Below are 25,503 nucleotides of genomic sequence, written 5' to 3'. Positions count from 1 at the left end.
AATTAAAAAAACTGAACATGGTGCTGCCGTATTGGATGCTATGTGGATTTAACCTAACAGCCCTTGCTGGCACGGAGCTCATAGAACAAAATATTTAAAACATATTTAAATGAAATATTATCATTTTATATGAACAAATGTGAGTATGAGTAAATACAAATACTAGAAATTTTATATTTGAGTTTTATATTTAGATGAGGTTATAGTACCAGGCATTCAGCAAACTGTCCTTCTATTACAGAAAAGCTTCATAGAGGTAGAATCTAGGAACTTTTGAATGAGAAAAGAACTTAACATTTATTAAGCACCAATTATATCCCATGTAAGTATATCCACATGCCAGGTCCTTTACATAAATTATCTCATTTATGTCTCTTAGCAACCCTGAGAGGTAAGCATTATCCCCCTATGAGAAAAATAAGACTCACCAACTAACTTGGCTAGGATCAGCTAATGAAACAGCAGAGCCAAGATTGAAACTCAAATTTTTTGAATTTGGGGCTTATCCTCCTCTACTTTCAAGAATAAGACCCAGGGTTTTAGTATAAACAATACATGGGAGAAAAATAAGCATTTATTAAACATCTACTTCTGACCACACAACATGCCACATGCATTATTTCATTTAGTTCTCAAAGCATTATTTTAGTCAATCCTCACAGTAATGAGAAAGGAAGAAAGAAAACTAAGATTTATTGAGCACTTGCTGTGTGCCTAACACTTCAGTAAGGCTTATGTAAGTTCCCTCACATGGTCTCCTAACAGCCCAGTGAAACCTGTATTGCCCCCAAGCTAGGAAGAAAGTAGGCTGAGCTTCCTTCACACTTGCCTGCCTCCCGAGGCAGCTCTAAAAGACACCCCTCCAGGATGCATATTCCCAAGCATTTTGCAGAACCTATATTCCACAAAATAATGACTTTTTAAAGTACAGTCCAGGTAACACAAAGGTCTTTCCATACGAGTTGCTTTTTAATCTTTTGGTGGTCATGGACCCCTTTGAGAATCTGACGGCCCCTTCTCCCATATAAATGCTTACAATTACACAATTTTGGATACAATTTCAGAACATTCAGCAATTTCCTAAAGCCCGTCAATGGACTCTTTGTTTAAAACAAACAAACAGAAACCCACTCTAAAGAACAGAAATAAATCTTAGGAAACAAGAGAGCTTATTAATGCTTCAATTATTGAGTTTTACAAATCCTCTAGAACACTAACCACCTATATTTGACCATTCTATTATGTTTCACAAAGTAGATATTAGTCCTGTTTCTCTTTTGGTTTTTGAGCCTTGGCACTATTAACCTTTCTGGTGGTATAATTCTTTGTTGGGGGGTGTTGGGGTGCTGTCCTATGTGTTATAGGATGCTGAGCAGCACCCCCGCCCTCTACTCACTAGATGCCAGGAGCACACTCCCTGCATCTCCCAGTTTTTACAACCAAGAGTGTACCCAGACATTAACAAATGTTCCCTGGGAAGAGGCAAAATCACCCCCTGTTGAGAACTGCTGGTTTGTAGTAATTACAGTCGTCACTCCTGAGTCACTCACAAGCATAAAGGGCCTAACATCCAGACTTTTAAAAAGTATTTCCTTTTCTTGCTTGATTAAGATCTCCTACAATACTTCTCAACTGGGTTAAGCAAGATGATTCATCTCACCAATTAAATTGCTACCTGAAGTTGTAAAGTTTTTCTTACCGAAGAGACCAAAAAGAAACTTCACATAGCCGCCCTGCTTTACTGATTGAATGATTGACTTATCAAGTCACTCAGTCATTCAAGGAATACTTATTGAATGCTAACAAGGTGCCAGACACTGCCAGGTGCTGGGGCTACAATGGTGACCAGTGTAGATATGGTCACTGCATCACGGAGTGTGCAACCTGGTGAGGAAGACAGACTACAGGGCAAGTAAAAAATAAGTGAAGATATTTATAAACTGTGGTAAGAGCCATGATGGAAGCACACAAAATGCAGAGGTAGCGACTAACAGAGGGACTTAGATAGGCTTACTAGGAAAGACCCTCTAAAGATGTGATATTTTAGGCTAGAACTCAAAGGGTGAGAAGTGCCAGCCAGGTTCAAAAAAAATCAATTAGAGGGCAAATGTTCCAGGCAGAGTAGGCAACCATGTGGAAAGACCCTGAAGCAAGAAAGAGCTTGGTGTGTTCTGGGTACTGGAAGAAGGCTACTATGACTAGCGCTAGTGAGTAAGGGACAAGGGGCCAGACCCTGCAGGGCTCTGTAGCGCATGGTGAAGAGTTGGATCGCATACTTAATAGAGTGAGAAGCCACTGAAGGCTTTTAACTAGGAGAGTTACCATGATTTGATGTACATTTTAAAATTACTCTGGCTGCGGTGCGGAGTGGAGGGTGGGTGGTGTGAATGGAAGTATAGAGACCAGTTAGGAGGCCAGGTGCCAGTTGAGAGATGGTGGTGGTAGCAGTGGAAATGAGAAGAATGACATATTTTGGAGATAGAACTGACATAATATGTCAGGGTGAGGGTGAGGGAAATGGAGGAATCAAAGTTTGACTCAAACATTTCAGTGGTGGAATGTATTGAAATGGGAAAGACCAGCTTGGCAAAAGAGAGAGACATTCTTTTCCTGGTCAAGTGAGCCACAAATGTGGATATCTAACTAGTTATTCCATGAAAAGGGAGGCAGTTCAGTTCAACAAGCACCTACTATATGGGCACAATGCTAAGTGCTGAGGGTACAAAGAAGTAAAAGACATATCCCTCTGCTCAAAGAGCTTACAGTCCATCAGGGGAGACAGACATACATAGGCAACTTCAATTCGCTGTGTTAAACGCTGTTAGAGGCATGTACAGAGTCTATAAGGTCACAGAAGAAAGCAAATTACTCAGACTGTGGCAGGGGCATGGGAGTCAGGGAAGATATCCTGAAGATGATGTCTGGCTAAGGACTGAGCTGAGGATTAGCCAGGCAGATAAGTGTGTGAAAGTATAGGAGGTTAAGGAAACAGCAATAGAAAGGCACACAGCCGTGAAACAGCATGATGCCTTTAGGGAATTATAAACAGTGCAGTATTACCAGAACATAAGCTTGAAGGCAAGGAATGAGAGGAGATGAGACTAGATAATAATGTTGACAGTAGCAAACAATTATTGCGCACTTTTTATATGCCAGGCAGTGTTCTAAGTGCCTTACATGGATATGTCATGTAATTCTCACAATTATAATACCAATATGGAAACTGAGACAGAAGGAGATTGGGTACCTTGCCCAACGTGGCACACCATCAGAACTGAGATTCAAAGCAGGCAGTTTAACTCCAGAGCCCATGCTTTTAACCACAGAAAGCTGTGTCATGCTGAAGAACTGAGAATGTACCAACAGGTACTGCCAACAGGCAGTACTGAGTCATGGAAGGGCAGTGACATGGTCAGATCTGTGTTTTGCTGAGATGATTCAGGATAGATTTAAGAGAGGCCAGGCTGGAGACTGTTGCAGTATATCAGGCAAGTGATGAAGAGAGTTTAAAGTAGGGATGAAGACAAGGGAAAGATTTAAAAAATTTTTAGGAGACAGAATTAGCACAACTCGGTGATTAATTGGATTCTGAAGGTAAAGGAGATGGAGAAATCTAGTGTGTCACCATGGTTTTGATGACTGGATGACATTACTGCATGAAGAATACAGGAGGAGGAGCACTACAAGTGAGCCAGTTTTTACGTTGAGTACCAGGTGCCAAAAGAACACCCAAGTGGATCTGACCAAGATGCAGTTGGATTTAAGAGTCTGAAGTTCAGGCGATATATTCAACTGGACATAGATCTGAGTATCAAGAACATGTGATTCAAACCATGAGAGTAAATAGATTACCTGTGGAGAGTGTGTAAGAAGGAGACCATAGAGCCAAGGAGGGGATCTTGAAGAATTTCAGTGTTTAAAAGACCAGTAAAAATGAGCTCGCAAAGGAGACTGAAAAAGTATGTTAAGGATAAGCAGTATAGCACAGTGATTAAAATCATGGACTCTGGATCCAGTCTGTATGATTTTTTTATACTCTAGGCTCTGCCACATACCAGCTGTGTGACTTTGGGCAAGTTACTTCACCTCTAAGCCTCAATTGTTTGAGGATTAAATGTACATGTAATTAATGTAAAGCCCTTAGAATAGTGCCTGATAAACACACAGTAATTATTAGCTAATACTTATTAGGAAGAAAACCAGAGTAGGATTACAGAAAACAGAAGTTGAAAGTTTAAGATGAAGAGAATTCTCAGGTGTGTCAGATATAGCTGAGAGGTCCAATAAGCTATAGACTTACAAGTATGAAGTAGAATTTGGCAAAATGGAGGCTACTGGTTACTTCGATGAGAAAAACATCAATTATATGTGGAATCTAAAAAAAAAAATGATACAAATGAACTTATACAAAACAGAAACAGACTCACAGGCAGAGAAAATAAACTATGGTTACCAAAGTGGAAAGGGGGGGGATAAATTAGAGGCGTTTGGGATTAACATATACAAACAGGTATATAAAATAGATAAACAACAAGGACTTAACTATATAACACAGGAAACTATATTCAATATCTTGTAATAACCTATAATGGAAAAGAATCTGAATATATATATATGTATGTATAACTGAATCACTTTGCTGTACACCTGAAACTGACACAGCATTGTAAATCAACTATATTTCAATTAAAAAAAAAATGTCAGGGGACTTCCCTCGTGGTCCAATGGTTAAGACTCCACACTTCCACTACAGGGGGCCCGGGTTCGATCCCTGGTCGGGAAACTAAGATCCCACATGCCACATGGGGCAACCAAAAAAAAAAGAAGAGAGTCAGTGAGTGGAAGGGATAGAGGCCAGACAACTGGAGGTTGAGTGGTGAATAGAAGGTAAAGGAAATGAAATGACAGCAATGGGTAGGGCTAACTCTTTCAAGAAGCTTGCCATTTAAGACAAAAATCTCAAGTGAAGAAAGAAATATGTATAAGGATGCTCACCTTAGCTTTTTTGTATGATAGCAAAACCACAGAACTGTCCTAAATGTTCAAGAATGAAGAGATAAGATGTCCATAGCGGGGTTAGGGAAAGTGGTAAATATTGGAACAGTAATTGAGAAGAATAGGAGAAGAAGCTCACCAGAGATGAGTGAAAGGATCATGAAGCCCACAAAGTGTATGTGCAGTTGGAAACCATAGATTGGTGATACCAGTCTGTCCCTTGGTGCAGTTTTCTGCAATAGTGGCAGAACAGAGAAGGCACATTGCGGGGGCTGACCTGGAGTGATGATTATTCCAGGCAGATGGGGCAAAGGGACAGAGGTTGAAGGTGATGGTGAAAGAGGGCTCAAGAGTATAGTCATGTGGTCTAGGCTGGATGTGGGGTCAAAAGGGGGCAGGCAAACCAGGAGAAAATAGGGATCAGGGCACTGGGGTGTCTTTGTGAGGTCAGAAAGCAGAGAGTGGGGTGAAGACACAAGAGAATTGGTAGGACCAGAACTTGGACTCAGTGTAAGATATTGGAGGCAACATGATAGAAAGGGCATAGATTTTAAAATCAGACATACTGGAATTTGAATTACAGCTCTAATATTGAATAGCTATATGACTTTAGGCAAGCTCCTTGAACTCTATAAACTTCAGTTTTCTTATGTGTAAAGAAAGTATAATGACCCCTGTCTCACAGAAAAACTGGCACATGGTCATGGTCCGATAGCTGTTAGCACCACCCCCCCATGTCTCCCACTCAACACTTACTGGGCACCGATTATGAAACATTCTTTTCTGAGGACACCAAGATAAAGGTCACTTTACTTCCTTTTAGGGACTTATGGATTAGCAAAATAACACAAATACAAGGAGGTAAATAACAATACAGTGTAAACAGATAAATTACAGTTCTAGTTGCCAAGTACAATAATAGCAGGATGAACACAGTGCTGTGGGAACGCAGTGCAGGTGTGACTAATAGTGCCTAATGGAATGAGGGAAGGCTTCCCTGCAAAGCTGTTCAGCCCAATTTTCAGTTCTAATGTAGCTCGAAAGAAAGTAGCAGGAAATGGGGAGATGACTCTTTAAGGGCGAACAGCTGAGAAGCTTTTGCTTTTATTTTCCTAGACAGTGTTCCAAGGGGCAACAGGTTCAAGAGAAGGTGTTTGTTTAAGGAAAATGACCTATGGGGGTCTGTTACTGAGGAGAAGTATGGAATGAAGTGAGAGGCATTTAAGACCATTGAGAGGAAAGACAGTAATTAAGAGTTTAAGGTTCCAGGGGAGGTAAAATCTGGAGCCCAGGTTAGGGGTTTACTCCTAAACAGGATACAAAATAATCCTTTCTCTAACATTGAGGGGAAAGACGGGGGACTTCCCTGGCTGTCCAGTGGTTAGGACTCCACGCTTCCACTGCAGGTGGCCCGGGTTCAGTCCCTGGTCGGGGAACTTAGATCCCACAAGCTGCATGGCGTGGCCAAAAAAAATTGAGGGGAAAGAAAAAAAGATACAAATAGACAAAGATAATTTACATCTAAAAAGAGGAAAGAAGTTCATTTCTGGAAATTGCATTCTAGCTGTATGCAATTTTTCTTGGTTTTTATAAACCAAGAATATTTCCTTAATATGTTCACAACAAATTTGAGGAGCTAATCCCTACAACGGATAGAGCTGCCAACTGTTGGTGAAATGGAAGCAACAGAAATAAAGAGCCTCCAAGCCCTCCCCTCTGCACCTAGGCAAAGGGGGTTCTGGCAGCTGCGTCAGCAGGAGAGGACAGTGACAGGGAGCTGCCACCTTCTCTCACTTGCTTTCACCTTCAGTTCTTAACTGCTAACTATATGAGTCCCTATTGCCCACTCTAATCTTCATTTGCTCCAATCCACACACATGAAGCAATTTTCCAACCTGAATTTTGCCCACTTCTGAATAGAATTGGCAGCCCATGTGGCAGCTGTGCTGACTTAATGGACCCAAAAGCATTTGGCTGCATCACGCTCTCTCCTGACCTTTGCAACCAGCAACTCTCCCTTTCTGGGATAATATCCCACAGTTACTTCCCTGGCATGCAACCTGCAGGAAGTAGACCTTCTGAAATGAGACTTGCTGACAGTGACATGGAGCTAGCATCTCTGCCTAGCCCCATGAGGAGCATGGTAGGGGGTAGACTCAGGCACTGGGAATTTACCAACTGCTTTATGCCTAATACCTCTTCAAATTGCACCATTTAATAAAATCAGATGAATTAATTAAAACTGCATTGTAGAGACCTTCAATTAATTGCTGCTTTCTTGCTTCTGCTCTAAGCACATGCCACGGTAACAAAATGTCTGTACAAATTGGAAACGGTCTCCTTGTCCTTTTACTATTAACATGAAAAATGTCTACATTTCCTGCTAGATCACGCATTGGCCTTGTAAACTTTAGGACTTTTTTATAACCAGGAAAAAATTCCAGGGGAGGATGAGTATCCCCGTAAGGAGATAGAGTTTCTTCCAAGATAATGAAGAAAACAATTTCTCCTCAGAGGAATACTACAGAGGGATGAGAGCCCAGGAAGATGAAGAGACTCTGCTTCTTTAAAGAGAATGAGCAGACCTCACTGAAAAGAAGCATAAAAGAAAGAAAACTAACATTAATTGAGCACCTACTGTATGCCAAGTACTGTGATAGATGCTTTCACAGGCCTTATTTCATTTAACCTTCACAACAACCTTGTGAGGTATTTATCTACATTATAGAAGAAAAAACTGTCTTAAAGAGTTAGCTGGTTGGTCCCAAGGTCACACAACTAGTGAGTGAGTAGTAGAGGAGAGTAAGGGAAAATCCGTAAAGATACTTGGGCAAGAGAATAGACCCCTCTTACCCCATTTTGAAACGAGTGGATTGGTTTCTTTTAAGACTCAGTCATTGCTTCTTATAAAGCCACCAATCCAAGAAGATCAGGGCCCCACACTTATTACCTCATTTAGCCTTAATAACCTTCTAAAGGCCGTGTCTCCAAATACAGACACGTTGGGTGTTAGGGCTTCAGCATATGAAGTTGGGGGAGTCAGGGGGACACAATTCAGTACATAGCAGATGAGATGCATAAAATATGTGACTGTACACACAGCTGTACTTGCTGTTTGTAATACTGCTAGGAGGTTTGGGTTCTTCAAAAACAGGAATTTTGGGAACTCCCTGGCAGTCCAGTGGTTAGAACTCTACACTTTCACTGCCAGGGGCCCGGTTTCAATCCCTGGTCAGGGAACTAAGATCCCATAAGACGTGTGGCGCAGCCAAAAAAAAAAAAATGATTCTAAAAAAAAAAAGAAAGAAAAACAGTAATTTTGATAAATTCTATTTTGTACAATTTCCATGAAAAAAGTATTATGATTTATTTATAGTTGTACATGCTGAATTGACTATAGTTTTGAAAGGAGGAAACTTTCATTTTGACTGAGCATCATTAAAAATACAAATCCTTCACTTAAAATTTAAATGTGATGATTAGAAGAATTTTCCACAGACTAACTTTGGACTTTGTACATTTCAAGCTTTGTTTCTCCTCTGCTCCCCAACATGTCTAAGACAGGGCACTATAGGATACATTCATATGGCTATAACACCTCTGGCTGTCTCTGTTTTGTGTAAAGATGCTGGGTGAGTCAAGACATCGGGTTATGAGAGCATTCCTGAAGCCATTCCTACACCATTAGCAATAAATTAACTATACACATAAGTCATTGCAAACCACATAAATATATCCCATTAAACCCAAACTAAATCTATCCACAACTCAATTTCCTCTTAGCCACTCCACTGCCACCCAACACAAGGGGGATGTCTGATGGAGGAAAAGTCAGACTAGAGAAAAGTCTTAACTGAATATGGTTAAATATCTTACTTTGCAAATTAGATTTTATATATATATATATTTTTTATATATAATATATATATTATTTTACAAGAGTATATATATATATACTCTTGTAAAATAATGTTAGGGCCCCTCCCAGGACCTTGGAAAGGGTCTGTCCAAGTGAGGGACTTTGAAGATTTATGATTAGCTTCATCGTAAATTAGCATCCAAAGAAAGATATATTCAAGTTGCTCTAAGTGATCAGCAAAAGCTTCATAAGGGAGGTAATATATGAGCTGAATCTTTAAAGGTACTCAAGGGGGAGGACATTTCAGGAAAAGTGATTGCCTGTACAAAGCCAGAGAAAGGTAAAAGAACACATGGTCTTGGGGAACTATAAATAGTTTACTATGTATGTAGGGCATCTGAGGAAATAGTGGGAGATGAAGCAGCAGAGGCAGACCAGCAATTGAAAGACATCAGGCTCTTGGAAAGTCATGGAAACTCTCGCTTATATTCTTCCCTAAGCTACCTTAAGTTCTCTTACCTTCATTGGGAGGAAGAAGTTAGTTTTATCCGTTCCTGTTATGGGTGTGATACAACAACTAGACAGGAAATCAGGAAAGATAAAGAAGAACTCAACACAACCATCAAGCAAGAGGATCTAACTGACAGTTATAGAACACTTCACCCAATAACAGCAGAATATACATTCTTCTCAAGCACCCATGGAACATATACCAAGATATACCATATAAAAATGATGGAGTAGGCAATGCCGAGCGACCATCACTCCACAGAAGCATAGAAAAACAAACAGAAACTGTCAGAAACAACTTTGTCAAAACTCTGGAAAACAGTCAAAGGTTTACAGCAATCAAGCAAATGCCAAATCAAGGAAAAGTCAACTTTACAATGGTAAGAAACCACAGTGAGTTACGACTTCATACCCGTTAAGATGGATATTATTTTTTTAATGGAAAATAACAAGTATTGGTAAGGACATGGAAAAATTGGAACCCTTGTGCCTTATTGGTGGGAATGTAAAATTGTGCAGCTACTGTGGAAAACAGCTTGACAGTTCCCCCAAAAATTAAACACAGAATTACCATATGACCCACCAATTCTTCCTCTAGGTATATTCCCCAAAGAATTGAAAGCAGACACTTATATATCAGTGTAATTACAGCATTATTTTAAAAAGCCAAAAGGTGGGAACAACCCAAATATACATCAAAAGATGAATGGAAAAACAAATATGGTATTTACATACAATGGAATATTACTCAGCCTTTAAAAGGAATGGAATTCTAATACATACTACAATATGGATAAACCTTAAAAACAGTATGCTAAGTGAAATTAGCCAGACACAAAATGGCAAACAATGTATGATTCCACTTATATGAGGTACTCCGAATAGGCAAATTCATAGAGACAGAAAGTAGATTTAGAGTTTACCAGGGGTTAGGGGGAGGGAAGAATAGGGAGTTATTGTTTAATGGGTTTGTAGCTTATGTTTAAGACGATTAAAAAGTTCTGCAAATGCATAGTGATGATGGTTGCAGTTTTGTGAATGTACTTAATGCCACTGAACTGAACACTTAGAAATGACTAAAGTGGTTTAAAAAATTTTTTTCAACAAGGTGTTGGAAGATATAGTTGAAGAAATCTCTAAGAAAACAATTAATAGGTAGAGAGATGAGAAACGGAAAAGAGAAAAATAAGAAAATTAAACAATTAATCCATGAGGTCCAACATCCAATAAAAATAATTCCTGAGAAGAAAATTAAGGAGAGGAAATTATCAAAGAAATAATAAAAGAAAATCTCCCCCAAACCTAAGGACATAAATTTCCAGACTGACAGGGCCCACTGGTTGCCCAGGCAGTCTCAAGTCATATCATAAAACTTTAGAGCAAAGGGGAAAAGAAATTATTCTAAAAGCTGTAAAGCTTCTAGGGAGAAAAATTTTGGGTCACACAAAAAGGTTCTAAAATCAGAATGGCTTTGGACTTCTTATCAACAATACTGAAAGCTTGAAGACATTGGGCCTTGAATTCTATACGCAGCCAAACTACCAATCAATTGCAAGGATAGAATACAGACATTTTCAGGCATGCAAGTTCAGGAATCTTGAAGTAGGTACCCAACAAAACGAGGGCAATAAATCCAGAAAGCAGAAGACATATGATCCAGGAAACAGAGGATCCAATGCAGGAGAGAACAGCAGGGATTTCTCAGGATGATAGTGAGGAGGAGGTCCCATATACCAGCTGTACAGAGGCCTAGAAATCAAACAGTCCAAATTGGAGAGTTTCAAGGGAAAGGTTCTGAGGAGAAGATGGAATTCACAGATTGCCTGGTGTGGTTGACAATACTGAGAAGAATATTACAGTTTTGTCAAAGAGTGTGGCATGAGTTAGTGATAAATACATAGGAATTGATATGCATTAGTGATAAGTACATAGAAAGCTAAACAACATATATAAGGTGAGGTAATTATTAATTCCAGGAAAAAATTTTTCAAGGAAGGAAAAGTAGCCATACTATATAGCAGCTGGCTCAGCTGTGAACAGTATTTGTTGTCACCATAACTTTAAACACTGAATGTTAATTTGGCCAACAATTCTGGGATAATTAAATGTGGAGTATGAGACAAGGTGAAATGTGTGTGTAGATGGATGTGGGAGATAGTAGTAGGACTCAATTATAATCTTCCATAGAAGGAAGTCAGTAGAGCGTATCAAATATTGAAAAACAACTGCCAATCTTCTCATTTTGTTTGAATATATACAGGGAAATACTAGAAGCAACTAAAAGAGTGAAATGTGGCTGTCTGTTGGAAGTAGAAATTGGAAACGTGAAGGGATAAGTTAGAGAACTGCTGTGTGTCATCGCAAGACTTAGGTAATGTTTGACTTTGTAAACTATGTGCATGTTATTAAACTATTACTTTGATCAAAATACAAATGAAATAAATAAAAGTTAAGGGTCATATAAAGGTGTACCGTGTAATCCTAGTTCAAATGCAGTGCCCCCTGGGATAATCTGTTAAAGGAAAATAACAGCTCATGGTACAAGTAAAAAGATACCTAGCTTTTTAATGGTAGGAGAGCTTTATGGCATTTTTACTTGCCCTTGTCCTACTCCCATCCCAACTGGGCAGCACTCTCGAAAATATGTTCCTAGTGTAGAACCCTGGACCATGGTTCAAGAGGGAAGAGAGTAGACCTTATTTGAAAATTACTGTGTAGATCTATTCTAACCTGTCAGGGGCTACCTGGATGACAGATGCAGGGTACTCATCTCTGTTACACCTAACTTGAAACTCAACTAGGTCATAAAAGTGGTGAGCATTGCTTGAAAACATCGTAATGTAGATGAACAACCCACAGATTCCTGAGGCAAAAGATTGCAGTTTAGACATAAAATAGACAACCTAAGGCCTGGGAGGAAAAGCCAGAGAGAGTGTTTCTTTGGAAAATGAAGGCAGTCAAAAGCACCTGTGTATATGGGGAAATGCCCAGGGCACATAGCATGCTCAGAAAAGACCTGAGAGGACCTTAAAGACTGGAAGAGGTGTTTTTTGTCATTTTAAAAAACTCCTGACATTCAAGGAAATCTCTGTCAAAATGCTAGCAATTCACTAGAAGCTTCAGGCACAAGATCAGTGAACTTGAAGACAGCACGATTGCAATTACCCAGTCCAAAGGACAGAAAGAAAAAAGAATGAAGAAAGGAGAACAGAGCCTAAGGGACCCATGGGACACCATTATGGGAGTCCCAGAAGAAAAAGAGAGAGAGAAAGTCAGAAAGAATGTTTAAAGAAATAAAGGCCGAAAGCTTCCCAAATTTGATGAAAGACATTATCTACACATCCAAGAAGCTCAATGAATTCCAAGGAGGATAGATGCAAAGAGATCCACACCAACACTCATTACAATTAAACTCTTGAAAGACAGACAAACAGAGAATCTTGAAAGCAGCAAAAGAGAAGCAACTAGTCACATACAAGGGATCCTCAATATGATTAAAAGCTGATTTCTCATCAGAGACCATGGAGGCCAGAAGGTGGTTGGATGACATATTTAAAGCACTGAAAGAAGAAAACTGTCAACTAAGAATTCTATATTCAGCAAAATTCTTCTTCAAAATTGAGGGAGAAATTAAGACATTCCCAGATAAACAAAAGTTGAGGGAATTTGTTAACACTAGACCTACCTGAGAAAAAATGGGGCAAAAAGAAGTCCTTCAAGTTGAAATGAAAGGACACTAGACAATAACGTGAAGCTATATGAAGAAATAAAGTTCTCTGGTAAAGAGAACTACATGGGCAAACATAAAAGCTAGTATTGCATTTTTGGTTTATTAACTCCATTCTTTCTTTCCTACATGACATAAAAGACAAATGCATAAAAATAATTATAAATCTGTTACTGGGCACACAATATATAAAGATGTAATTTGTGACAACAACATAAGGAAGGGGATGGAACTGAATAATAGCAGAGTTTTTATATGCTATTGAAGTTAAGCTGGTATCAATTGAAACTATATTATAATAAATTTAGGATATTAAATGTAATTCCCATGGTAACTACAAAATAAATGTTCTTTGAATGTACAAATGGAAATGAGAAGAGAATCAAAAAGGTTCACTACAAATAATCAACTAAATACAAAAGAAGACATTAGGGCTTCCCTGGTGGCGCAGTGGTTGAGAGTCTGCCTGCCAATGCAGGGGACACGGGTTCGAGCCCTGGTCTGGGAGGATCCCACATGCCGCGGAGCAACTAGGCCCGTGAGCCACAATCACTGAGCCTGCGCGTCTGGAGCCTGTGCTCCGCAACAAGAGAGGCCGCGATAGGGAGAGGCCCGCGCACCGCGATGAAGAGTGGCCCCCACTTGCCGCAACGGGAGAAAGCCCTCGCACAGAAACGAAGACCCAACACAGCCATAAATAAATAAATTAATTAAATAAATAAATAAATAAATAAATAAAAGAAAAAAAAAAAAAAGAAGACATTAATGTAATAAATGAGGGACAAAGATAGTATAAGAAATGGCAGAAAGCCTTCCTTATTAGTAAACACATTAAATGTAAATTAATTAAAGTGTCCAATTAAAGGCAGAGATTGGGCAGAGTGAATTAAAAAAAGAAACCATGGTGCAACTGTATGCTGTCTATGAGAAATTTACTTTAGATCCAAAGAAATAAGTAGGTTGAAAGTGAAAGAAAGGATGGAAAAAAATATTCCATGCAAATGGTAACCAAAAAGAGCTGAGGTTGGCTATACTAATATCAGACAAAATAGACTTTATGTCAAAAATTGTTACAAGAGACAAAGACATTATATATTGATAAAAGGATCAATTAATCAGGAATATATAAAAATTATAAACCTATTTATACTATACAACAGAGCCCCAAAGTGTAGAAAGCAAACATTTACAGAATTGAGAAGAAAAATAGACAGTTCTAATGTAATAGTTGGAGACTTCAAATACCACTTTCAATAATAGTTAGAACATCTAGACATAAGGGCAATAAGGAAATAGAGAACTTGAACAGCAATTATAAACCAATTAGACCAGAAAGATACGTAGAGAGAACATTCCCCCCAACAACAGCAGAATGCACATTCTTTTCAAGTGGACATAGAACATTCCCCAGGATTGACCATATGTTAGGCCACAAAACAAGTTTCGATACATTTAGGAAGATTGAAATCATTCAAACTGTCTTTTCTAACCACAATTGAATAAAGCTAAAAGAAAAACAACAGAGGGGAAAGTGAGAAGTTCAAAAATATGTGGAAATTAAGCAACACACTCTTAAAACAACTAATGGATCAAAGAAGAAAACACAGTAGAAATGAGAAAATACTTTGCAATGAATGAAAATGAAAACACAACATACAAAACTCATGAGATGCAGCAAGAGCCATAATCAGAGGGAAATTTATACCTGTAAATGCCTACATTAAAAAGAAGATCTCAAATCAATGAACTACTTTTACATCTTGAAGAACTAGAAAAAGAAGAGATAACTAAATCCAAAGCTAGCAGAAGAAAGGAAACAACAAAGATTAGAATAGAGATAAATGAAATAGAGAAGAGAAAAACAGTACAGAGAATGAACAAACCCAAAAGTTGGTTCTTTGAAAAGAGGAACAATGACTTCCCTGGTGGTGCAGTGGTTGAGAATCCGCCTGCCAATGCAGGGGACATGGGTTCAAACCCTGGTCCGGGAAGATCCCACATGCCACAGAGCAGCAAAGCCCATGCGCCACAACTACTGAGCCTGTGCTCTAGAGCCCATGAGCCATAACTACTGAGCCCATGTGCCACAACTACTGAAGCCCATGCACCTAGAGCCCATGCTCTGCAGCAAGAGAAGTCACCGCAATGAGAAGCCCGCACACTGCAACAAAGAGTAGCCCCCACTCACTACAACTAGAGAAAGCCCACGCACAGCAACATAGCCAAAAATAAATAAATGAATTTTTTTTTAAAAAAAAGAGCAACAAAATTGACAAACCTTTAGCTAGACTGATAAAGAAAAAAGAGGGAGAGAGAGAAGACACAAATAACTAAATTCAGAAATCAACAGAAGGACATTGGGACTTCCCTGGTGGTCCAGTGGTTAAGAATCTGCCTTACAATGCAGGGGACACAGGTTCAATCCCTGGTCAGGGAATTAAGATCCCACAGGCCGTGGGGCAACTAGGCCCAAGCACCACAACTACTGAGCCCATGTACCACAACTAGAGAGCCCACATGCCGCAACTACAGAGCCCACACGCTCTGGAGCCCACATGCCACAACTAGAGAGCATGCGTGTCACAACTACTAGACCCACACACTCTGGAGGCCATGTGCCACAACTAGAGAGAAGCCTCGCATGCCACAACTAGAGAGAAGCCCGTGCGCCACAACGAAGAGCCCACACGCTTCAACGAAAGATCCCACATGCGGCAACTAAGACCCAGTGCAGCCATAAGTAAATAAATAAATAAATAAATGAAGGACATTACTGCCAAACTTACAGAGACTTTTTTTAAGATTATAAGAGAATGCAACTAACAATTGTATACTAACAAATTAGATAGCCTAGATGACATGGACAAATTCTAGAAATAAAAAAGTTACCAGAACTGACTCAAGAAGAAACATAGCATCTCAATAGATCTGTAACAAGTAAAATATTTAAATTGAATTAGTAATGAAGAACCTCCCAACAAAGAAAAGTCACAACCAGATGGCTTCACTGGTGAGTTTTACAAAACATTTAAAGAATTAATACCAATTTGCCTCAAACTTTTCCAGATAACTGAATAAGATTGAACACTTCCCAACTCATGCTAAGAGGCCACCAGTGCCCTGATACCAAAGCCAGATAAAGACCTAACAAGAAAAGAAAATTACAGCCCAAAATATCTTATGATTATAGATGCAAAAATCCTTTAACAAAATACTAGGAAACTGAATTCAACTGCATATTAAAATGACCAAGGGGAATTTAACCCAGGTATGCAAGGATGGTTCAACATAAGAAAATCAATCAATATAATACATCACATTAATATAACAAAGGGGAAAAGCTACATGATCATCTCAATTGATGCAGAAAAGGCATTTGACAAAATCCAACACCCACTTATGATAAAAGCATTCAGAATGCTAGGAATAAACAGAAACTCCTCAACATGATAAAGGGCATTTACAAAAAACCTACAGCTAACATAGTCAATGGTAAAAGATGAACACTTTCCCTCTAAGATCAGGAATAAGACAAGACACCCACTTTTACCACTGCTATTATATGTTATACTAGAATTTCTAGCCAGAGCAATTAGACAAGAAAAAAGGAAATAAAAGGCATTAAGATTGGAATGCAAGTAATAAAACTCTCCCTATTCACAGATGACGTGATTGTACATATAGAAGATTCCAAAGAATCCACATGAAAGCTACTAGAGCTAATGAACAAACTCAGCAATTTTGCCGGTTGCAATACACACACAAAATCAAATGTGTTTTTATACACCAGCAATAAACAATCCAAATATTTTTAAGAAAGCAATTCCATATAGCATCCCAAAGAATAAAGTACCCAAGAATAAGTTTAATCAAGGAGATGAAAGACTGGTACACTGAAAACTACAAAATATTTGCTGAAGGAAATTAAAGAAGACCTAAATAAATGGAACAGCATCCTGTATTCACAGATTATAAGGCTTAATATTGTTGATATGTCAGTACTGCCCAAAGCAGCCTATAGATTCACTATAATGCCTATCAAAATCCCAACAGCCTTTTTTGCAGAAATGAAAAGGCCAATCCTCAAATTCATATGGAATTTCAAGAGGCCCCAAATAACCAAAACAATCTTGAAAAAGAACAAAGTTAGAGGACTCACTTCCCAATTTCAAAACTTACTACAGTGCTACAGTAATCAAAACAGTGTGGTATTGGCAGAAGGACAGACATATAGACCAATGATATAGAATTGTAAGTCCAGAAATAAACCCATACATCTATGGCCAATTGATTTTCAACAAAGGTGCCAAATTCATTTAATGGGGAAAGAAAGAACTCTTCAACAAATGGTGCTTGGACAACTGGATATCCACATGCAAGACAATGAAGTTGGACTCCCTACCACACAACATATACAAAAATTAACTCAAAACAGATCACCAATCTAAATATAAGACCTAAAACCATAAAATTCTTGAAGAAAACATAAAACATAAATCTTCATGACCTTGGAATTGGCAGTGGATTCTTAGACATGACAACAAGAGAAAAATAGATGAATTTGACTTATCAAAATTTAAAACTATTGTGGATCAAAGTACTTTATCAAGAAAGTGAAAAGAAAATCTATAGAATGGGAGAAAATATTTGCAAATCATCTAATAAGGATTTAATATTCATAATATATAAAGAACTCCTAAGCTCAACAAGAAGACAAATAACCCATTTTAAAAATTGGTGGGCTGGGTGCGGAGTGGCGAGGTGAGGGGATCATGCTGCAGGGACAGCAGGCCTGCCCCGGCGGCTGCCACAGGTCAGACGCAGGGAGCACCCTCTGGCCAGCGGACAAAGGGTTAACGCGCCGGCGGTGACCGCAGGCCGGATGTGAGAACCTCGGCGCAGCGTCCGCGCTGCAGGTGCGCCCGGGTGGGCGGAGCGAGCCGGCTGGCAGGGACCTGACCGACCGGCCGAGGCTCCCCTTCCCCTGCAGGGGTCGCTTGGCTCCCTCCGCAGGCACCCTCTTTTCTAACTTGAGGGCAACCGGTGGTGCCTGTGGACCGAGGGAGAGCCTGGCTCCGCAGTGCTGGGAGCGGCAGTTACTCTCACCAATTAGGGCGTGGGGGCGCGTGTGGCATGGACGCGCTGACGCAGGTGACCAATGGGATTTGGGGTCAGGGGTGGGCCATGTGGAGTGGGCATGGTCGTAGTCTGGAGCCACGGTTTCTAGTGAGGCAACGGCCAGAGCTGCATGTAGAGCTAAGCTGAGCGGCGGTGGAGTGCTTCTCTGCCCCCGTGTAGAAGAGCCTACCAATGCTTTCTCATTTGGATCCAGGCTCCAATTCGGGAGTCTGGTAGCTGGATCCCCTAGGAAGAGAAGTTCTCAAGCAGTAAGAAGAAAGCCTTTCAATTTGGAACACTTCTTTGCAGCTGGAAATGGGGAATGGACTGTCAGACCAGACTTCGATCCTGTCCAGCCTGCCTTCATTTCAGTCCTTCTACATTGTCATTCTGGGTTTGGACTCTGCTGGAAAGACAACTGTGTTATACAGGCTGCAGTTCACTGAATTTGTAAATACCGTACCTACCAAAGGATTTAACACGGGAAAAATTAAGATAACCTTGGGAAATTCTAAAACAGTCACTTTTCACTTCTGGGATGTAGGTCGTCAGGAGAAATTAAGGCCACTGTGCAAGTCATATACCAGATGCACAGATGGCATTGTATTTGTTGTGGACTCTGTTGATGTTGAAAGGATGGAAGAAGCCAAAACTGAACTTCATAAAATAACTAGGATATCAGAAAATCAAGGAGTCCCTGTGCTTATAGTTGCTAACAAACAAGACCTGAGGAACTCATTGTCTCTCTCAGAAATTGAGAAATTGTTAGCAATGGGTGAACTGGGCTCATCAACTCCCTGGCATTTGCAGCCCACCTGTGCAATCATAGGCGATGGACTGAAGGAAGGACTTGAGAAACTACATGATATGATAATTAAAAGAAGAAAAATGTTGCAGCAGCAGAAAAAGAAAAGATGAATGGTGATAACCTTTTAGGTCTGTGTGGAGTAGGTTTTCTGTGGTCTGATTTTGACAAATGGAAGAGTGTCTACAGCCTGGTTTGCCTGCCTGCCCTCCTGGATGCTGTTAAAGCTTTGTTTTGTTGAACAATCAGATGTCCAACTCTGTTGCCTTGTGGAAGATGAGTAAATGCAGTGCTTCTTAAAATGGCCTCTTCTTCCTACCCCACAAATCTTTTGGTACTACCATTTTGGAAGCCAAGCAAAGATAGAAAATTGACCAGAAAACAGCTGTAGAAATGTGACCTGAAGTTAGTGAAATAAAACTTTGAAGAGTGTCTGCTAAAAAAAAAAAAAAAATTGGCAATGCACAGAAATCTCTTGCATTCCTATACACTAATGATGAAAAATCTGAAAGAGAAATTAAGGAAACACTCCCATATACCATTGCAACAAAGAGAATAAAATACCTAGGAATAAACCTACCTAAGGAGACAAAAGACCTGTATGCAGAAAACTAAGACACTGATGAAAGAAATTAAAGATGATACAAACAGATCAAGAGATATACCATGTTCTTGGATTGGAAGAATCAACGTTGTGAAAATGACTATACTACCCAAAGCAATCTATAGATTTAATGCAATCCCTATCAAACTACCAATGGCATTTTTCACAGAACTAGAACAAAAAATTTCACAATTTGTATGGAAACACAAAAGACCCAGAATAGCAAAAGCAATCTTGAGAAAGAAAAATGGAGCTGGAAGAATCAGGCTCCCTGACTTCAGACTATACTACAAAGCTACAGTAATCAAGACAGTATAGTACTGGTGCAAAAACAGAAATATAGATCAATGGAACAGGATAGAAAGCCCAGAGATAAACCCATGCACATATGGTCACCTTATTTTTGATAAAGGAGGCCAGAGTATACAATGGAGAAAAGACAGCCTCTTCAATAAGTGGTGCTGGGAAAACTGGACCACTACATGTAAAAGAATGAAATTAGACCACTCCCTAACACCATACACAAAAATAAACTGAAAATGGATTAAAGACCTAAATGTAAGGCCAGACACTATAAAACTCTTAGAGGAAAACATAGGCAGAACACTCTATGACATAAATCACAGCAAGATCCTTTTTGACCCGCCTCCTAGAGCAATGGAAATAAAAACAAAAATAAACAAATGGGACCTAATGAAACTTAAAACCTTTTACACAGCAAAGGAAACCATAAACAAGAGGAAAAGACAACCCTCAGAATGGGATAAAATATTTGCAGATGAAGCAACTGACAAAGGATTAATCTCCAAAATTTACAAGCAGCTCATGCAGCTCAATATCAAAAAAACAAACAACCCAATCCAAAAATGGGCAGAAGACCTAAATAGACATTTCTCCAAAGAAGATATACAGATAGCCAACAAACACATGAAAGAATGCTCAACATCACTAATCATTAGAAAAATGCAAATCAAAACTACAGTGAGGTCTCACCTCACACCAATCATAATGGCCGTCATCAAAAAATCTGTAAACAATAAATGCTGGAGAGGGTGTGGAGAAAAGGGAAACTTCTTGCACTGTTGGTGGAAATGTAAATTGATACAGCCACTGTGGAGAACAGTATGGAGGTTCCTTAAAAAACTAAAACTAGAACTACCATACGACCCAGCAATCCCACTACTGGGCATATACCCTGAGAAAACCATAATTCAAAAAGAGTCATGTACCACAATGTTCACTGAAGCTCTTTTTACAATAGCCAGGACATGGAAACAACCTAAGTGTCCATCAACAGATGAATGGATAAAGAAGATGTGGCACATATATACAATGGAATATTACTCAGCCATAAAAGAAACGAAATTGAGTTATTTGTAGTGAGGTGGATGGACCTAGAGTCTGTCATACAGAGTGAAGTAAGTCAAAAAGAGAAAAACAAATACCGTATGCTAGCACATATATATGGAATCTAAAAAAAAATGGTTCTGAAGAACCTAGGGGCAGGACAGGAATGAAGACACAGATGTAGAGAATGGACTTGAGGACATGGGGAGGGGGAAGGGTAAGCTGGGACGAAGTGAGAGAGTGGCATGGACTTATATATACTACCAAATGTAAAATAGGTAACTAGTGGGAAGCAGCTGCATAGCACAGGGAGATCAGCTCAGTGCTTTGTGACCACCTAGAGGGGTGGGATAGGGAGGGTGGGAGGGAGATACAAGAGGGAGGAGATATGGGGAAATATGTATATGTATAGCTGATTCTCTTTGTTGTAAAGCAGAAACTAACACACCATTGTAAAGCAATTATACTCCAATAAAGATGTTAAAAAAAATTGGCAAAGGATTTAAATAGACATTTCTCCAGAGAAAATTTACAAATGGCCAATGAGCACATGGAAAGATGCTCAACGTCATTAGTTATTAGGGAACTGCAAATAAAAACCACAATGAGAAACCACTTTATACCTACTGGGATAACTATAATTTTTAAAATGAAAATAGCAGGTGTTACTGGGGATGTGGAGGAATTGGAACTCTTGTAAATTGCCACTGGGAATGTAAAATGGCACAGCCACTGTGGATAATAGTTTGGTGGTTTCTCAAAACGTTCAGTATAGAATTACCATATGACCCAGCAGTTACACTCCAAGTTATATACCCAAAAGAACTGAAAACAGGGACTTAAACAGATACTTGTATTCAGTGTTTACTGTAGCATTATTCACAATAGGCAAAAGGTGAAATAACTCAAATGTCCATCAGTAGGTGAATGGATAAACAAAATGTGGTATATCCACACAATGAAATACTATTTGGCCATGAAAAGAAATGATGTTCTGATATAAGCTACGACATGGATGAACCTTGAAAGCATTATGCCAAGTGAAATAATCCAGACACAAAAGGACAAATATTATATAGTTCCACTTACACAAAATATCTACAATAGGCAAATTCATATAGACAGAAAGTAGGTTAGAAGTTACCAGGAATTGGGGGAAGGGGGAATGGGGAGTTATTGCTTAATGGGTACAGAATTTCTATTTGGGGTGATAGAAAAGTTTTGGAAATAGATAGTGGTGATGATTGCACAGTATTGTGAATGTACTTAATACACTGAATATTATACTTAAAATGGTTGCAATGGAATATTTTATGTTTTATATACTTTATCACAATGATATTAAAATTTTAAAGATAAAGGTAGACCATATCATGGACCACAAAAGAAATCTCAGCAAATTTAAAAGAAGGAAATCAAACAGGGTATATTTTCTGACCAAAACAGAATCAAACAAATTAATAAAAGATAGTAGGATAATCTCCAAGTATTTAGATACTTAAAGAACACACTTCTGAATAATCCATTTGTCAACAAGCAAATTTCATGGAGAATCAAAAATTACATTAAAATGATTTAAAATGAAAATACAACATATCAAAATTTGTGGGACACAGCTAAATCAGTGCTGAGAGGGGAATTTACAGCACCAAATCTTTAAAAAAAAAAAGGATAATCTCAAATCAATAATTTAAGCTGCCACCTTAACATACTAGGAAGAGCAAATTAAATGAAACTGAAAACAATAATAATATAGAAAATGAAACAGAAAGGTGGTTCTCTGAAAACGTCAGTAAAATTGACAAATCTTTAGCAGGACTGACAAATTTAAAAACGGAGAAGACATAAATTGCCAAAATCAAGAGTGAAGTGGGGTATCACCACAAACCCTACAGACATCAAAAGGGTAATAACAGAATACATCTAACAACTCTACACACATAAACTTGACAAGTTAAATAAAATGAACTGCTTCCTCAAAAACCACATACTACTGCAACTCGCCAAATATGAAATTATTTGAATAACCTATAACTATTAAGGAAATTGAATTTGTATTTGAAAACTCCCAAAAAAGAACTCTCCAGGCCTAGATGGTTTCACTGGAGGATTCTACCAAATGTTTAAAGAAGAATTCAAACCAAATCTATAGTCTTTCCAGAAAATAGAAGAGGAAGAAACACTTCACAACTCATTTCATTAAACCAGTGTTATCCTGATACCAAAACCAGACAAAGACAGTACAAAAAAAGGAAAACTACAGACCAGTATCTCTGCTCTGTGCATTCCATAGCTGAAAGACATAGCAAGCAGCATCTGAGGAGCATACAAAACAAAAAGGAAAAAATAAAACTGTCCCTATTTGCAAATGACATTATTGTCTACAATACAATCCCAAGGAATCTACAAAAACCTCCTAGAACTAATAAATGTTTTCAACAAGGTCTCAGGATACAAGATTGACATACAAAAATCAATTGTATTTCTATGTACTATCCATGAGCACATGGAAACCAAAATTTAAAATACAATGCAATTTATAATCAGCTTTTAAAAAATGAAATACTTAGGTGTAAATCTAACAAAATATATACCAGACTTGTATGTTAAAACTGCAAAACCCTGATGAAAGAAATCAAAGATCTAAGTTCATGCAGAGACATACCGTGTTCATGGATTAGAAGACTCCACGTAGTAAAGACGTCAATTCTTTCCAGATTTATGTACAAGTTTAAAATAATTCCTATCAAAATTCCAGTATGTTTTTTGAAAATATAGACAAGATTATTATAAAATTTATATGGAAAAACAAAGGAACTAGAATAGCTAAAACAATTTTATGAAAGAAGGATGAAGTGGGAGGAATCACTTTACCAATTTTAAGACTTAATATATAGGTACAGTAATCAAGACTGTGTGGTATTGGCAAAGGAATAAACACATCAAAGAACAGAATAGAGATCCCAGAAACAGACCCGCACAAATACAGCCAACTGATTTTTGACTAAGGTCCAAAAGCAATTCAATGGAGGAAAGACAGCCTTTTCAATAAATAGTGCTGGAGCAGTTGAACTTCCATCAGCAAATTGGTAAATTTAGTTTAAGAAAAAGTAGAAATCTATTTTACTGTTTTTGCAGCTTCTCTGTAGATTTGAAAATTTTCAAAATAAAAAAATTGGGGAAGAGACATATAAAATATAGTGCAATTATATTAATTTACAGTGGAAGATATACCTGTTGGGTAACCACAATAGTCTTATCTACTCCAAGGGCATTTCTTTCCCAGGATCAAGGGAGCTAGGAAACTGAATTAGTAAATCAGAAGGTTACTTGATGAGCATGGAATCAGAGTGAAGGAAGTGACTGTTTCATAATTGAGTCTTCATCCTTAGGGACCACAACATGTGTGTCTGTCATATACGTGGTCTACCCAGCTCCCTCTGCTCTCCAGCCACTGCACAAATGTACACACTTCCCTCTCCCATCCCTTCCTGTCCCTCTGCATAGTGAGGAGTGGGGGGTGCTGGACAAACAGTAACATATCTTCACTCTCTAATCCCTCTTTTTCAAATAACTCGTACACCACCTTTCTGTAGCACATTATTCTTCAGACAGTTTACAGTAAAACTGATTAGATTGCAGCTTTCTTCGAGTACATTCCAGTCTTGCAGATATGCCCTGATCACCTTGATTACACTTGGATATTTCCCAAGTCTCCATCAGCAACACATCTACAACCATGTCTTTGTGTTATTTCACTCTCAGAATCATTCTGAGCCTATCTCCAAATTCCTGGGTCACCTTACTGCAGCCTAGACTCTGACTACACTTATTTCTTTAGTTTGATTTATTTTGCCAAGGTCCCATCATAGACAGATTTTTTTTCAAGGTGTTGACAATATTACTGCTTCTTTTGGTGTCTTTGCTACTGCTCTACAAATGTATTTTTACAAACAGTATGAGCTAAAGAAGGTATAATAGATGAAATGATAAAATTAGATTATATATATATATGAAAGTGCTTTGAAAGTTAAAAGCACTGAACAAGTGTAAGAGATGATTATTGCTATAATTTAATAGGTAAAGCCACTGGCTGCTTCAGGCCAGACCTCATAGGATACTCCAGCCGGTCTGCTCTGTAGTTTTTCCACCTCACGTTTCTCTCCCATTTTCAGTCACGTGATGAGTAAGTCTCTGGGGAATGAATCATGCTGCCAAAGCCACAGAGACTGATTTATAAAGCAGACCTCAAGGTGGTCATTTATAATGAGCAGTATATTAGGCAAGACAAGACTTTCATCAACAGCATAAAGGCCCTCCTGGCTGGTGGGTCGTCCCAGTCAAGAAACCAGTTATACACCATAAAGCTGCTCAGCAAACACCTAATTAGAACAAAAGGAATTGGATAGTCTCCAGAGTTTTGTTCTTCTTTTAATCAAGCCTAGGTACCTGAGAAATTGCCCTTCTCCATACTAGGAATAGTTCTGTCTACAGAAGCAAAGACGCCATTGTCCAAAAATAGACAGTCCTCTCCATGG

The 25,503-nt window shown here is 38.7% G+C and overlaps 2 protein-coding genes across 5 annotated transcripts in view; both read left to right on the top strand.

Moving 5' to 3' along the window:
• HDAC8 (histone deacetylase 8) overlaps nucleotides 1–25,503 on the top strand; it is a 240,597-nt gene that overhangs the window by 119,923 nt on the left and 95,171 nt on the right. Inside the window, exon 11 of one of the 4 annotated variants that reach the window (XM_059909939.1) lies at nucleotides 11,625–11,809. The exons of the other annotated variants lie outside the window; for them this stretch is intronic. Within the exon in view, the coding sequence (XP_059765922.1) occupies nucleotides 11,625–11,645 (21 nt within the window). The 3' untranslated portion in view covers nucleotides 11,646–11,809. Of the gene's footprint in view, nucleotides 1–11,624; nucleotides 11,810–25,503 lie in introns of those variants that run through there. 4 annotated transcript variants of the gene reach the window in all.
• On the top strand, nucleotides 11,669–19,127 carry LOC132357622 (ADP-ribosylation factor-like protein 4A). Its single transcript, XM_059911242.1, has 2 exons — nucleotides 11,669–11,735; nucleotides 18,519–19,127. Exon 2 carries the CDS (start codon nucleotides 18,525–18,527, stop codon nucleotides 19,125–19,127), a length of 603 nt encoding a protein of 200 aa, XP_059767225.1. The 5' UTR covers nucleotides 11,669–11,735; nucleotides 18,519–18,524.

Source organism: Balaenoptera ricei, chromosome X (assembly GCF_028023285.1).
Source record: "Balaenoptera ricei isolate mBalRic1 chromosome X, mBalRic1.hap2, whole genome shotgun sequence".
Lineage (NCBI taxonomy): Eukaryota > Metazoa > Chordata > Mammalia > Artiodactyla > Balaenopteridae > Balaenoptera > Balaenoptera ricei.
Note: the sequence above shows the minus strand (reverse complement) of the source record. Positions and strands in the feature narration are given on the sequence as shown.

Bases quoted from the DNA above. Each gene is read 5' to 3' on its own strand.
- LOC132357622 (XM_059911242.1), top strand. From the start codon at position 18,525: ATGGGGAATGGACTGTCAGACCAGACTTCGATCCTGTCCAGCCTGCCT.